This window comes from Corylus avellana, chromosome ca3 (genome assembly GCF_901000735.1).
Source record: "Corylus avellana chromosome ca3, CavTom2PMs-1.0".
Taxonomy (NCBI): Eukaryota; Viridiplantae; Streptophyta; class Magnoliopsida; order Fagales; family Betulaceae; genus Corylus; species Corylus avellana.
Window position 1 is genome coordinate 3289494 of NC_081543.1, and position 13176 is coordinate 3302669.

Below are 13176 nucleotides of genomic sequence, written 5' to 3' on the forward strand. Positions count from 1 at the left end.
AGGTAGAATTTGGCCAAAAGAACCTACCGATCAAAACTAGTAAGGCTCCCTGCACTTGCCAAACCTGAAAACTAATCAAACAGATTCTGGGTTGAGCCGATCAAAAACAGTGTCGGGGTTGCCAAATTCATATGGGTAAAAGAACCAAGCTTTGATATGATTCAAATTGTTCCACTGCTCGTGAGGCCCCCTTTATGCTTTCGTGCTAATCATCATTGATCTTTATGCCCATTAATGGGCTTTACTTTAAATACAAGGAAAAGAAAGAAAAGAGGAAGAGTAAAGATACAAAGGATAGGTAAAACTCAAACCATATAGGCATGCTCATCATAATAGTATCCACATCCTCACTGCCTTTTCAGGTCAAGTAATTATGAACCAATACAAAGAGAACGACTTTCAACAAAAAGGAAAATAAACTCTACTCCTCTATACACATTTCACCCTCTATATCATGATAGTGGCACTTGGTGGAAGCTCTCTCATAGCGACTTCTCAATTTTAGTAGAAAAAAGAATCAAAAAGAAAATGAATGCAGCACCAGGTTATGACTTTTTCGAGTGAATCAGCTACTTTTTAGCTTTTCCAACAGTATAATGAGACCATTCTATAGGTGACGGCATAAAAGAGAACTGCTTCCATCACATAATTTGCAATAGGCTACTTGACAAGCCAAATATAGACCATGCAGTGATCATCTTCACACCTCTTGCTCATTCGAGGTTGTTTCTCCAAGAAGGTGAAATTAGAATTGGAGGAAACTCGAAGTTTCGGCTCAAACTATGCATCAGATCTGCCAAAAAGGAAATGAGAAGAAGTTGCAATCAAATGCTTGACTTGAGAAAGGAAACAAATTGTTACAGATCAAGGAAGTTCTATTTGCAGGGCGGTGCCGATTCTTGTTCTTCTTGTTATTGTAATTAAAATTAGAAAAGCATATTTGATCTCGCAATGGTTCAAATCAAAGAGTGACAGTAGATGGTACTTATGACCCCTACAGTGAGTGATGTTACAAACAAAAAAGGCTTACTTAGAAATTTCTTAGAAAGGGGCATCCAATGTGCTGTAGAAAAAGTTAGTACTGATCTTACGGAAAGCATAAAAAATTGGCAAATGTTTATGAAGTTTTGCTCCCTACATGCTAAACATGAAGTTGAAACCACATGACCTAATTCAATGATTTCCCACAAGGCCACAACAAGACACCCCAAGAATTATGACCAGGAACCACACATCCTTCAACCCACCAGATTGTGATTGTCAGAGGGCTTATATGGGATCCACCAACTCAAATGAGTTTTGGGCTGTCGGACCACCTACCCAGGCAAATAGGTCCCATATAGGGTTTCTCACAATTAATGTTTAAATTGTAAGCTATTTATGGTTACAACGATGGGACAACTCGTGTGGGGAGTTATATCTTGAAGTGTTTCTATCCTACCCTTAGAGAGGTGGCATGTCAGCACTGAACCTATTCTACCTTTAAGCCTTGTACTTGAAGAAATATGAGTGATTTGTCTATGGTATGCAACTACAAGCAAGGCTAACATTTCAAGATGGTGCTGAGAGAGGTTCTCTCATGCAACTTGCAAGACTAGAATATGAGGAAAAAGAAAAAAAAGAAAAAAAAGAAAAAAGAAGACGACAAAATTACAATGCTGGGAAGGAGCCAAGTTGTACAATACCTGTTGTTTTCCATTAATTAGTGATGTGACACCTCTGAGATACCCCTTGAATCACTCTGAATCTCCGCAAGTGGATTCACAATGAACCCACCACCACCCTGTAGCTGACGCCTACGGTTCTCTGACTTTAACATTTCAGCATTGCCATTCTTATCAGCTCTGTAGCGCATGGCAGGCACTGATGGGGTAACATTGGAAGCGGAAAGCCTTGAGGACGAATAACGGCCTTCTGTCTTTCTCCAGAACTTGGAGCTAAAGAAATCTGCACCCGATAACAGGCAACATTTGGTGCTGAAGGAGTCAGTGTTAGTCATCCTCCCACTTGTTACAGCCAGATCATATGAGATCTCATCTAGTGCCAACTCTAGGCCATGCACACGTGTCTCCAAGGCGCGCATTCCATTTTGTGAGCTCCCAATGAATCTCTGATGCAAGAAGAAAATTAGAAAGCTGAGAAGCAGCCTTCATCAACTTCATTATCAGCAGTATATACACGAGAATACAACACATTTACGAGTATCAACTACCCTTAAACATTGTGCCTACTGGAGTCAGGACAAGCAAATAATGCACTGTTCCAGTAAAATTGTCTGCTCCTGTAGGTTTCCATAGGAAGGACGCTCTAGGTTATGACTAGTTATATCTGAGTGTTAAAACTTAAAAGTAAAAAATGGCATTAATCTGTATCAATTTCTAACTTTCGGCGTAGCTCATTACAGGTCAACTTTAAGGTAGAATGCTAAAGCTTTTAGACTTTCTCTGGAACGATTTGAATCTTGTGCAAAATAAAATCTAGGTTTATCCAGATTAAGTCAATCGTCAAATTTGATCCATGCACAAAAGACTGCAAAATTCTGCCCCATAATCAGTTCTCTTTTCTCCTTATTCTAGAGAGCAGCCCACTAAAGCTATTTGTGCATTTTATGGTGGATCATCTATAACTTCAAGCCTCTAATTGTGTATGAGAGAGTGCACGTACGCACACGCATCTGTGGCACATAATTAGACTGAAATTCATAAATTCTCCAATATAATCATCAGAGTCCAGTTATAGATAATGACATTGATTCAGAGTTATAAATGAAAGATAAAAGAAACCTAAACTTTTTTCCATGAAATATCATGAAACTAGCTCCTTTGTTCCTAACTTAACAGTAAGAGTGGCTCAGGAGAAAAGAAAAAGAAAAGAAAAGAAAAACTCAGAAAAATCATAACAGTAAGAGTGGAAAAGAAGTTGTAAATAGTAGAGATTAGAAGCACGGAATCATAATCATAACTTGCAAGGTGCAAGCCCTACAATTTCCTGCAATGCAACAATACAATGAATTATGTTCAGGCACTAGAAGGATGATGAGGTGAGGACAATGAAGTTGCTCATGCTGATGGTTCTACATAAGTATCATTATTCATAGCACTTTGTTGAAAGCTTAATCTCGTATAATGTAGATAAATGGAACTTTATTTTAATGCCTGGATGTCATAAAGAAAGGGATTCACCAAATAATGTCAAATTAAGAAGCCAAACATTATTTGTCAGTAGGGTTACTAGGGTATGTCCAACAGCATGAAGAAAAATTTGCAAATAATAGTTTAAACGAGAAAAACAGATATATTGGTACAATCAACAATGACAAATTCATTAGCTCGATTTTCAAGCACAGACACAAACCTGCAGTAGATCTAGTAGACTAGATTGCTGCTTTTCAATTTGAAAAAGCTGGTTGCGGATTAAAGATAAATCCTCACTCTCTTTGCGGTTCCCACGGAAATCAATAACATTACTGACAACAACAGGGGATTCTGGGGTCTCCTCATGGCATGGAACCACACGAGATCCATTCTTGTACCCACCAAACTTGTGCATCTTATCATCAGAGTTCTTACTGAAGAGCGACCGTTTTGTTTCGGGCTTGGATAACCTATTTTTCTCTGTATTCCTGCTCTCAGGGACATTCTCATCTCTTTCCCTGTAATCAGCCTCCGAAGGCCCAGAAACATTAGGCACTGCAATCTCAACTTTCCAGTCTGAAGACCTCTTGCAGTCCAGCTTCCGGAAAATTGGGTGCTCTATTTTCTTGTTGTTGCTCTGCAAAGGACTTCTCTTCCTAGCACCGGTAGCAGATGATTGATCTGTCGGTGTTAACCGGCTAGTAAGGATGGGGTTTTTCCTCAATTGAGGAGCTTTAGAACCAGCAATGCAAGAATTTTTGGACCCAGTAGGTGGATGGCGTCCATCACTCGCATTCTCTGTGCTCATAATAAAGACAAATCCACAAAGAGAATGATATGATCAACATCAGAAAATGTCAAAAAATAAATGTCATGAGCAATACAAACAACAGAAAGTAGATAAACAAATTTAAGCCTAATGATAGACCTAAAATACCCCCAATGACCATCAAAATCCTTCAAGTAAATGACAAATCATTAATTTGATCATGCACCCAAATGAAAATTTTAAACACCTCTTCCATCGGTTAAAATCCTAACCTAGTCCAAATGATACACAATCGACTACAACAACACTTCAATCTCTAAGACATGCAATATCTATTGATCATCAACTTTTCTCTCCTCTGCTCGGTTATGGATGGTAAAATTCCAACCAAATGCAAAAAAATACTAAACATTAACAACAAAAAAAACTCATACCTTTTGAAGAAGCTTCCGAGTGCGGTGGTGGTGATGCCTCATCCGAAACATCAGGAATCTGCTTCCAGGCCTCCAACATTTGATTCATAACCTCCCGCACAGCCTTCACCTACACCCCAAAAAAAGAAAAGAAAAAAAAAAACATAAACACACAATCTCAATTCATATTCCAAAATTACTACAATGCAGTCTTACTTTCACATGGTATGACCCTTGGTAAATGCTATATCATTTCATGGATCAATATTTTATGGTGAAAAAAATTCAATCCGTAGTCCAGATTAAAGTGTATATATATATATATATATATATATATATATATATATTATCACCTTATTTAAAATTTTAAATTATATGACATCTAATACCCGTTAAATTCAACAAAGTAAAATTACCACCTAGAAATAGGATCCTATTCCCCTCTCTTGTCACATATGCCAAATTTCACATCAATAAGGTATCAGACAGCAGCGGTCTTAATTTATTTATAAAAATAATCAATTTTTTTATATTTGGCATATATGACAAGGCGCAATATCAACCGTAGACAGCGTCCAATCGACGGTTCTCGATTTGGTAGAATATTGATCGATCCAACCTAGAAGTTACTAAATATATACCAGATACTAGAATAACAAAAATAGTAATTTATTATAATAATTAAGAAAAAATGAAAACACCTTGTCGTATCGACGACTCTCGAAGACCTTCACACAGCCAGGCTTGTACTCCTGCAGCGAATCCCTCTCCACCACCGCCAAACTCAGAAGCGCCTCCGCCGCTGCTTTCCTCGCCGTCCAATCGTCGTTGCTCAAGAACTCCACCAGACAAGGGACCAAGTTCTTCAGCGCCCCGTTAAACGACGCCGCACCGACGCTCACAACCCTACAAATCAGAGCCAAGAGCGCCGCCTTCGCCTTGAAGCTCTCGCATTTCAAGAGCTTCTCGAACCTCGGCAATAGCCTCGCCAGCCTCGCCGGGTCCGGATCCGGAGCGGAGTCGATCGCCGAGGCCAAGCACAGAGCAGCTCCGATCTGCGCGTTGGGGTCCTGCTCCGTGAAGAGCGCGTCGGCCAGGGGCTTCAGAAACGAGACGAAAGGAGGCTTCGTGACGTGCGAGGACAGAGCAGCGACGGAGTTCACGCAGGCGGATCGGACCGAGGAGTCCGGGTCACGGAGGCGGCGCGTGACGGAGGAGAGCATTTTAGAGAGGTACGGATATAGCGTGTTGCCGTGAGTCTCCGAGAGGACTGCCAAGAGGCTCACGCATTGTTTGCGCACCGGGGACTTGTCGGACGGGTCAGTGGACTGAATGCACGACAGGAACGTGGGGAATTGCGTCGGGTCGAGTGTCCGGGCGATAGATTCGAGTTCGGACGCGGCTATGGAGTGTGTGTCCCTGTCTGAGAGCTTGGTGAGGCACGTGAAGACACGGTGCTTGAGGTTTTGTGCCATTTTGTTGGCTTCTCGGGTCGGATTTCGGTGCTACGGGTTTGGTGCCGGAGCCTCCTGAATTTCCGGCGGCATTGCCGGAGATGGCGGTGGAGGTAGCTACCGTTTGGTCGGTTTCTAGTTTGGAAGTGCGAATCACTGAGAAAGAGCAGTCTGTGTTTCTTTGCTTTTTATAGTATTTAGAAAGGAAAGAGCGGTGGTCACACAGATGATACGGTCAAGGTAACTTTCACTGAAAAGTAAAGGAAGGAAAAACGGCACCGTATAGGGTTTCCGGTTTCCCTTTCTGCACTTTCACTCAAGGTGGCTAGCCATGCTTCTTAGAGAATAAGCATCGCTGGTAATTCCCAATTACGGCTTAATTTTACGTTTAAAATAATGCCAAGGTAATGATTAAGAGAGTCGGTACTCAGGTGGACTCACGTTCAGCTGAGCTCGATATCAGGATAGAAGGGTATAGCTTGACTTTTGTAGAAGTAAGCCAAGCTCATCCAGGGATGGCGCAGAGGATCTTTTTCTCTGTCCATAATTGTCCGTCACCGACTAATATAAAGAGCCTGTCTCGCGGTATCTTGTCCGCTAGCGCCTTTCTCATTTCCAAAGTTAATAGCGACCTGCCATCTTAATAATAGATAAATCGGGTTCACAGAATGTCCATGAGACCGACCGTGGTAATATAATAAGTATTCTACGAGTTTTGCGTAGAGGGGAAAGAAAATTCTGGTGCAGGGAGGAGCACGGTTGTCCTGCAAGAGAGAGCTTGATTGTGGTGGAGCATGTGAACTTTGAAGAAATAAATAATAATAATAATAAACATGGCAGTTAGTGCGGGTAATTGGCTCCAACAATTAAGGAGTCACGTGGCAGGGTTTATCATTGAAGTAACTGTGCCTGCAATGAAGCTGCTCAAGTATGTACAATCCAAATTATTACTTCTTCATAATTAAGTTGGTGTTTGAGGTAGCATTGAGAAGCCATTTTGGGGCAATCTCTTCCTCCCCATTTTAGGTTTATTTGGGAGAATATATATATATATATATTATGTTGCTTAAAAATTAACAGTATATAGGCTCATTTTTTATGAGTATTATAAATTGCCTGAATTCGGCCAAGTCCAAATGGACAAGCTCACAAGCAATAGAAATATGTGTATAGCATCCTAACCACTGCCACCTAAACTCATAATGCACCCTTGTTCTTAGGGGCTAACGAACATTGTACATAATGAATGGGGGCTATGGAATCAAATCAATTATCCTATCCACTCCCTCTTTAACCAATCAAGTGTAGAAAAACACATTATAAAAGAGAAGGGAAGGGGTATTTTTTAGGCGCATTATTTTCTTCAACTTATATCGACCTAAACATCAAAGTGATTTGAGATTTGACCGTACACTTTATACTTAGAATTTTTCTCTTACTCTGCAGGTTTTCTTGATTGATGATTTGGTGTGTGACTAACTGATTTTTTGCATATCAACAATGTGGGATTCATATTCTACATGGTTTCTTTGCAATTTTTTTATTTTATTTATTTTAAATCGATTCTTCGCAATTGATTAAGGTTGATTTGTGTTATCTTGAAAAGGACAATTCACCAAAAATATGTGGTGGTACGTACAGATATCACTTGGAGAGGAGAGCCATATCCAATAATTAATTTCTCAAGTTGTTTCATTAAATTGGAAAACGCCCCCATAAAAATTAGGTATTGCATAGCTTTTGTAATTGGGAAAGAAATTACCTATTTGGATATCTTACTAAATTGATGACACATAGTGAAATAAAGTAGAAGTGAAATGAAAATTAACAGTGTTGCTTCACATGATAAAAAGCCTTAATTGGCTCCAGTGGCAGTAATTATTGATGCTAATCTTCAGAGAAAGTAAGCTTTCTATGAGACAGACAACTTGTGGCCCAAGACTCAAATCAAACAACGAAGTTGGTAGCAACATGAGTTAAGATTAGTTAATGTGGCATTTTCCATTATGAGGTAAGCTTGATTTTCCTCTGGCATTTAACAAGAGCACCACCCCTACAAGCAGATTTTTAGCCTTTACCTCTGCCCCATAGTTACGTCCAACCACCCCCGGGGGACCTGGGGGCGGGACAAATTTAGAAATCGTCTGACCAATTATGGCGGGTGGAGACCGACAAGGAGAAAGGGGAAGGAGACGAAAAGGGAAAAATAAAATGAGAGAAAGAAAAAGGAAGAGAAAGGGTAGGAGGCGGCGCTCTTGGTGGACCTCTTCGGGTGGAGCAACGGTGAAGAATAGGGTTCACGAGGGAGAGAGAAAACATGTTATTTTTTATATAAATTATATGTAATACTAAATGGACGGGCGAGTAAGTAATATCAACAACCGTATACCCTTAACTCGTTTTGGGCGATCTTTTAAAAAATACCACCCGCTCAAATAATAAGAAGAAAAAAAAAACTCGTCTATTATCTGTATTATCTTTGCAGGTGGATAAAGCATGGCAGGAAGGCCGATTATTACCAGCTCGTTGATCAGGCACCCCTTTACCATGGTGTTAAGACTCAATTGGATAGAAGTATTATGATGATGACATAATTAGAAACGTTCCATATTTCAAGTTCATCAAAAAGCTTCATTAAAAAGATGTTAGCTGTCATAATTTGAAGGATACAACCAAAGTGATATAAGGCCATTTGATCACCCAAGAAAGAAACAATAAGAATATTTTTAAAAACGTAAATAATTCATACAAAAGAGACTAAACATGAAAATCTCATATTTCCAAAAATCTTATTGGATTTCTAATCATTCTCGAATGTGAGTTTACTCACATTTCCGAAAATTCAGATTCTCTCATTCATCACATTCGTGAAAATATAAACACGGAGAGAAATATTAGAGTCCCTTAAACATGATGCCATAATTAAGCATAATGAGATAGTTGAGATCGGTTAAGTTTAGTTGAACCTACTCAAAATGTGGGTCTCAATTCTCATCCTCCTCACCTACCAGAACACCTTGAACCATGAAAGGGAGTTTCCAAAGAGCTTTATTAATTCGCGAGGAAAAAAGGCACAGTTGGTGAAAAGTTTTGCTGGGCAGCCAGCAATCATTCATGAAGATAAAAGAATACAAGTACACTAGAACAAAATTCAAATTTTTTTTTTTTTTTTTTTAAATGAGTCGGAAAATCTAGATTTCAAAAGCAAAATGGCAGTTTGCCCAATTGACCCTCTGAAGGTTTTGTTTAATTATGGGGTCTTCCTGGTCGGTTGGACCAAAGCAACCAAACCAACTTTGAATAATTTGGCAATGCAAAACAGATCAAATTGGTTGGAACTGCTGCTTTTTTCTTCTTCTTTTTTGGATTAATTATATTTTGCAGATTTATAATATGCAAATCTATAGTTTGAAAAGTCACATTTACACATTTTTCAAATTGAAATTGATATTCCGATCGAGTATCCATCCGACCTGAACTCAAGGAGTCAGGCCTAAGTTACGAGTTCTGATGGGTCGTAAAATCCAACACGCCAACTACGAAGATTAACTTATATCACTACTGTTTTATCCTAATTAACTGTCCCATTATTTTCAACAGGAAACTAGGCAACACCCTAAACTTGTCTATGGGTGCATAATTCTATGGTCCCTTTTTCTGAGTAAATAATTCATGATCTGATTTCTGAAACTAGAACATCTATCATTTCTCTCAACAACAACACTAAGCTATGTTAGGAAACAAAAGATCACTTCCCCCTAAGGAACATTAATGAACAAGGACTTGGGTGTGGTTGGGAAAAGATTGGAGTAATATCAGACCATCATAACACTAACTAACATGTTGACCCAAGAAGGTTCCTTAATTGGCATTCAATGATGGTGATCAATTGCTTGACACTGTTAAGACAGATTCAACTCCTACTTTTGCTTTGTGTTTGACCTAAATGATGCCTACATTAATGTTAAATTTGCTTCAAAAGTAACCTCCAGTATTATGGTTTTTTTTTTCTTGAATCTTTATTTTATATTATTGAATTACTACGAGTTTTGAGAAGACTTCAAATTTCAAAAACTGTCATTTAATCTCATGAACTTTCAATTTGATTCAATTGACCATTCTCCGTCATATTTTGCCATTAACCCCTAACGAAAATAATTAAAATGATCAAATTATCCTTCGATTTTTTGTTTTTTATTTATTTTTAATTTGAAATTAAGGGAGGGTAATTTTGAAATTTTATCAAAAAGTCAGGGGTATAAATGTCATTTTATTACTTTTAATGTTTAAAATCTAACGGAGAGGGGGTCCATTGCATCAAATTGAAAGTTCAGAGGGTAAAATTGAGAGTTTTTAAAATTTTGGTAGGTCTTCTCAAAATGCATGGTACCCCTCACCTCCCCCTTTTTTTTTTTTTTTTGTATTTCATTAGAAATTTGTTATGAATACTAAACACCTGCTAATTTAATAGACTAAACTGAATTTTTTTTTTTTTTTTTCTGATGATCCAGTTTTGAGGAAAACTTTATCTTTGCAAATGAGTTGGACGAAACTTTTATGCACCTAGTAGTTACTTGGTATGATTTTTTTTTTTTTTTTTTATGACTTGGTATGATATCTTGGTAGGGGGTGAATGTCATGGTTGCTGACCATGGAGGTGGAGCCTGTTGAATAGAGATGGTAGACCACATGGGAATGTGATCGAAAGAACCAAAGAAGCAAAAAGAATGTGATAAACGACGTCTCTCAGACTCAGTCTCATTTAGAGTCCATTCCCCATTACCCTAATCTCTCTCTCTCAAGTCCACAGTTTGGATGCTCTCAACCCCATCAGCCCATGTGCATTTTGCTTGCATGTGGAGCGACATATAACGTGACCTCCAAGGAAAATAGTCAAAATACAAGTTATGGACTGTATATAAGGGGATAAGGAATATCCTTGCAAAACACATTAATTCTTTGGCTTTTTGTATGTGTAGCTAGATATCACAGGATCGGAATCTCGGTTGAAAATTCACTTGTTTCGGACACACTTATCCCTAAACATTTAGGATACAGAGTTCACTTGTCTAAAACAAATCAGCTGTACGTACAATCCCTCTTCTTATAATACTGTGCTTTTATGATATCATTGATATTAACACGCATGTCGCATGTCCTCACACACTTTTTTTAAAACATTAAATAAACAGCAAGTCTAACTCATAGATGAGTGACTTGCTCACAAAAACCTTTTTTTTTTTTTTAAAAAAAAAAAAAATGGAAAGGAAAAAGGTGGGTGACTTAGAATTAAAGAAAAGTAAGAATCGCCCACGGCTTACATGATTTGGGGGGGGTCCTCGTGCCACACGGTGGACCATATCACCATCATTGATATTATTTTGTACCATATTGTAATTTGTACACAATGGTAGGTACCATGATATTAAAGCTTTAATGCAGCCAAGAGTGATCATGCGTTGGTCCTTTGCTTTGAGAATATATTAGAAAAAGATATTAACTACAAAGCAAACGAAATATATTAGATAAATACATGCAATAGTCACACATAATCTTTAAAATATAAAAAAGTTATTTAGTTGAGTAATGTTACTCTTTATACTAATTTATTATTTTTAAATTAAAAATGCGTCATATTTTAAGTGAATTTCTTTTAAAAAAAATAATTAACAAAGAGATTTACTTAAAAGATTTAATAATTTTTGTCGAGTGAGAGTTGTGGGGTGGCTCATTAGGAAACCCCACCACAACCGACGAGGTTGGGAACTTTCTCCCACTGGGCCACTATAATTCCCTTTCACCATATTTATTTTTTTATTTTTTTTTAACTTTTTATTTATATTTTTTTTAGGAAAATATAAAAAAGCTCCAAAACTATTAGCCGTTTGCAAGAGAGCTCCAAATGTTCAAAATGTACTAAAGTAGCCCTCCAAACCACCAAATTGTATAAAAAATGCCACTTATTTTTTTATATTCCTATAATACCTCATTCTTTTAACCAATAAAATAATAAAATAATTGTAAAAAAAAAAAAAAACAATAATAAAATAATAAAAATAATTCTTTTAACCAATTTTTTTTTTTTAAAAAAAAAAACCAATAAAAAAAAATTGGGATAAATTTATAATTAGTCACTGTAGTTAGCCTAAATTACAAATTACTTCATTTCGTATTAAAGTAAAATCAATTTAATAGTTTGATGGGCTACGATTTTACTTTAATACGACATAAAGCGATTTGTAATTTAGGCCGACTACAGTGACCAATTATTTATTTATTCTATTTATTCATCCATTGGTTTTCTTTTTTTTTAAAAAAAAATTGTTTGTTTTTTTTTTCAAAAAAAAATTGTTTGATTTTTTTTACAATTATTTTATTTGTTAAAAGAATAAGGGTATTATATGAATATTAAAAAAAATAAGTGGCATTTTTTATACAATTTAAATTTCTTTAATGCCTTTATTGAGGACATAATACCTAGCTTGACTGGTAGTTGAGGGGAACTTTATATTTTTTTTTTTTCTTTTTTTTTTCTTTTTTTTTTTTTTGTTTAAAATGGTATGTTTTTGCAATCCTATTATCATAAGATCTAATGGGCCCAAAACGACAAATGGCCCAAGACCACGCTAGCAGTACATGTGGACTCGTTTCAAGCCAATCCCATATCCATATCAGTATATCAAAATCTCAAATTCTAAACGACTTTCTTCTCTTTTGTCTACAGAATTTGTCATCCTCTCTTCGTTTGTTTGTTTGTTTTTTTTTTTTTTTTTTAACTGTGTCAGAGTTATTAGTTCGTTGGATAAATGGTTTTCATGGTTGGTTTAAATTACAAATTGCTTTATTCGGTATAAAAAATAATTCAAAGGTTATCGAGGTCAGTCAAAATAATAATTTAGTCACTCCAGTCAAATTCCGTCAACATATTTGACATATTCCATTAGTGTGCCATGTTGGCACCAATAAAATGATGACATGTGTCACTCTTAATAAAAAAATATAAATATATAAAACTTAAAAAATTAATTAAGAAAAAAAAAACATTTCTCTGCAAAATAGAAGCAAACCACGAACAAATTCAGCAGTAGGAAATATAAGCAGTAAATTTGCTTGAAATTGGGTGTCTAGTTCTATCAAGTTTTTCTCATAATTGGTTAATTTGTTATTGCAGATAGCCGTGCTTCTTCCTGATCATGTAAATTTATTCTTCTATCCTTGCCAGTGACTGAGAAAAGGATCTGTACGTATAGAAAGTTCCAATGATTTGTTTTTGTGATTTAATCCTAGTAAGATTCTTAGTAGAGTCTTAGTCCTAGATGGTCGCTTAGATAAATTAAATTCCTAGTAGAATTTTTATTTTTTTCTTCTATGTAATTTTTCTTCTAATTAAAGGAGAACCTATCAAT

The 13176-nt window shown here is 36.8% G+C and overlaps 1 protein-coding gene across 2 annotated transcripts; it reads right to left on the reverse strand.

Moving 5' to 3' along the window:
• Positions 1-299: 299 nt before the first annotated feature.
• On the reverse strand, positions 300-6826 carry LOC132174995 (TORTIFOLIA1-like protein 3). Of its 2 annotated transcripts, XM_059586782.1 has the most exons (5): positions 5018-6822; positions 4338-4446; positions 3355-3932; positions 1686-2110; positions 300-793 (listed from the first exon to the last, which is right to left on the reverse strand). In XM_059586782.1, the coding sequence occupies exons 1-4, from the start codon at positions 5789-5791 to the stop codon at positions 1703-1705; spliced, it is 1869 nt and encodes a 622-aa protein (XP_059442765.1). In that variant the 5' UTR covers positions 5792-6822; the 3' UTR covers positions 300-793; positions 1686-1702. The 2 variants fall into 2 exon arrangements, with proteins under 2 accessions (XP_059442765.1, XP_059442766.1); XM_059586783.1 differs by lacking the exon at positions 300-793 and having other exon boundaries at positions 1946-2147; positions 5018-6826.
• Between the last annotated feature and the right edge of the window lie 6350 nt (positions 6827-13176).

Excerpts from the sequence above, each read along its gene's own strand:
- LOC132174995 (XM_059586782.1), bottom strand. The coding sequence starts at position 5,791 with ATGGCACAAAACCTCAAGCACCGTGTCTTCACGTGCCTCACCAAGCTC. Across the intron at positions 4,447-5,017 it reads AGAGTCGTCGATACGACAAG|GTGAAGGCTGTGCGGGAGGT; the intron begins GTGTTTTCATTT and ends TTTGGGGTGTAG. Across the intron at positions 3,933-4,337 it reads CTCGGAAGCTTCTTCAAAAG|AGAATGCGAGTGATGGACGC; the intron begins GTATGAGTTTTT and ends TTATGAGCACAG.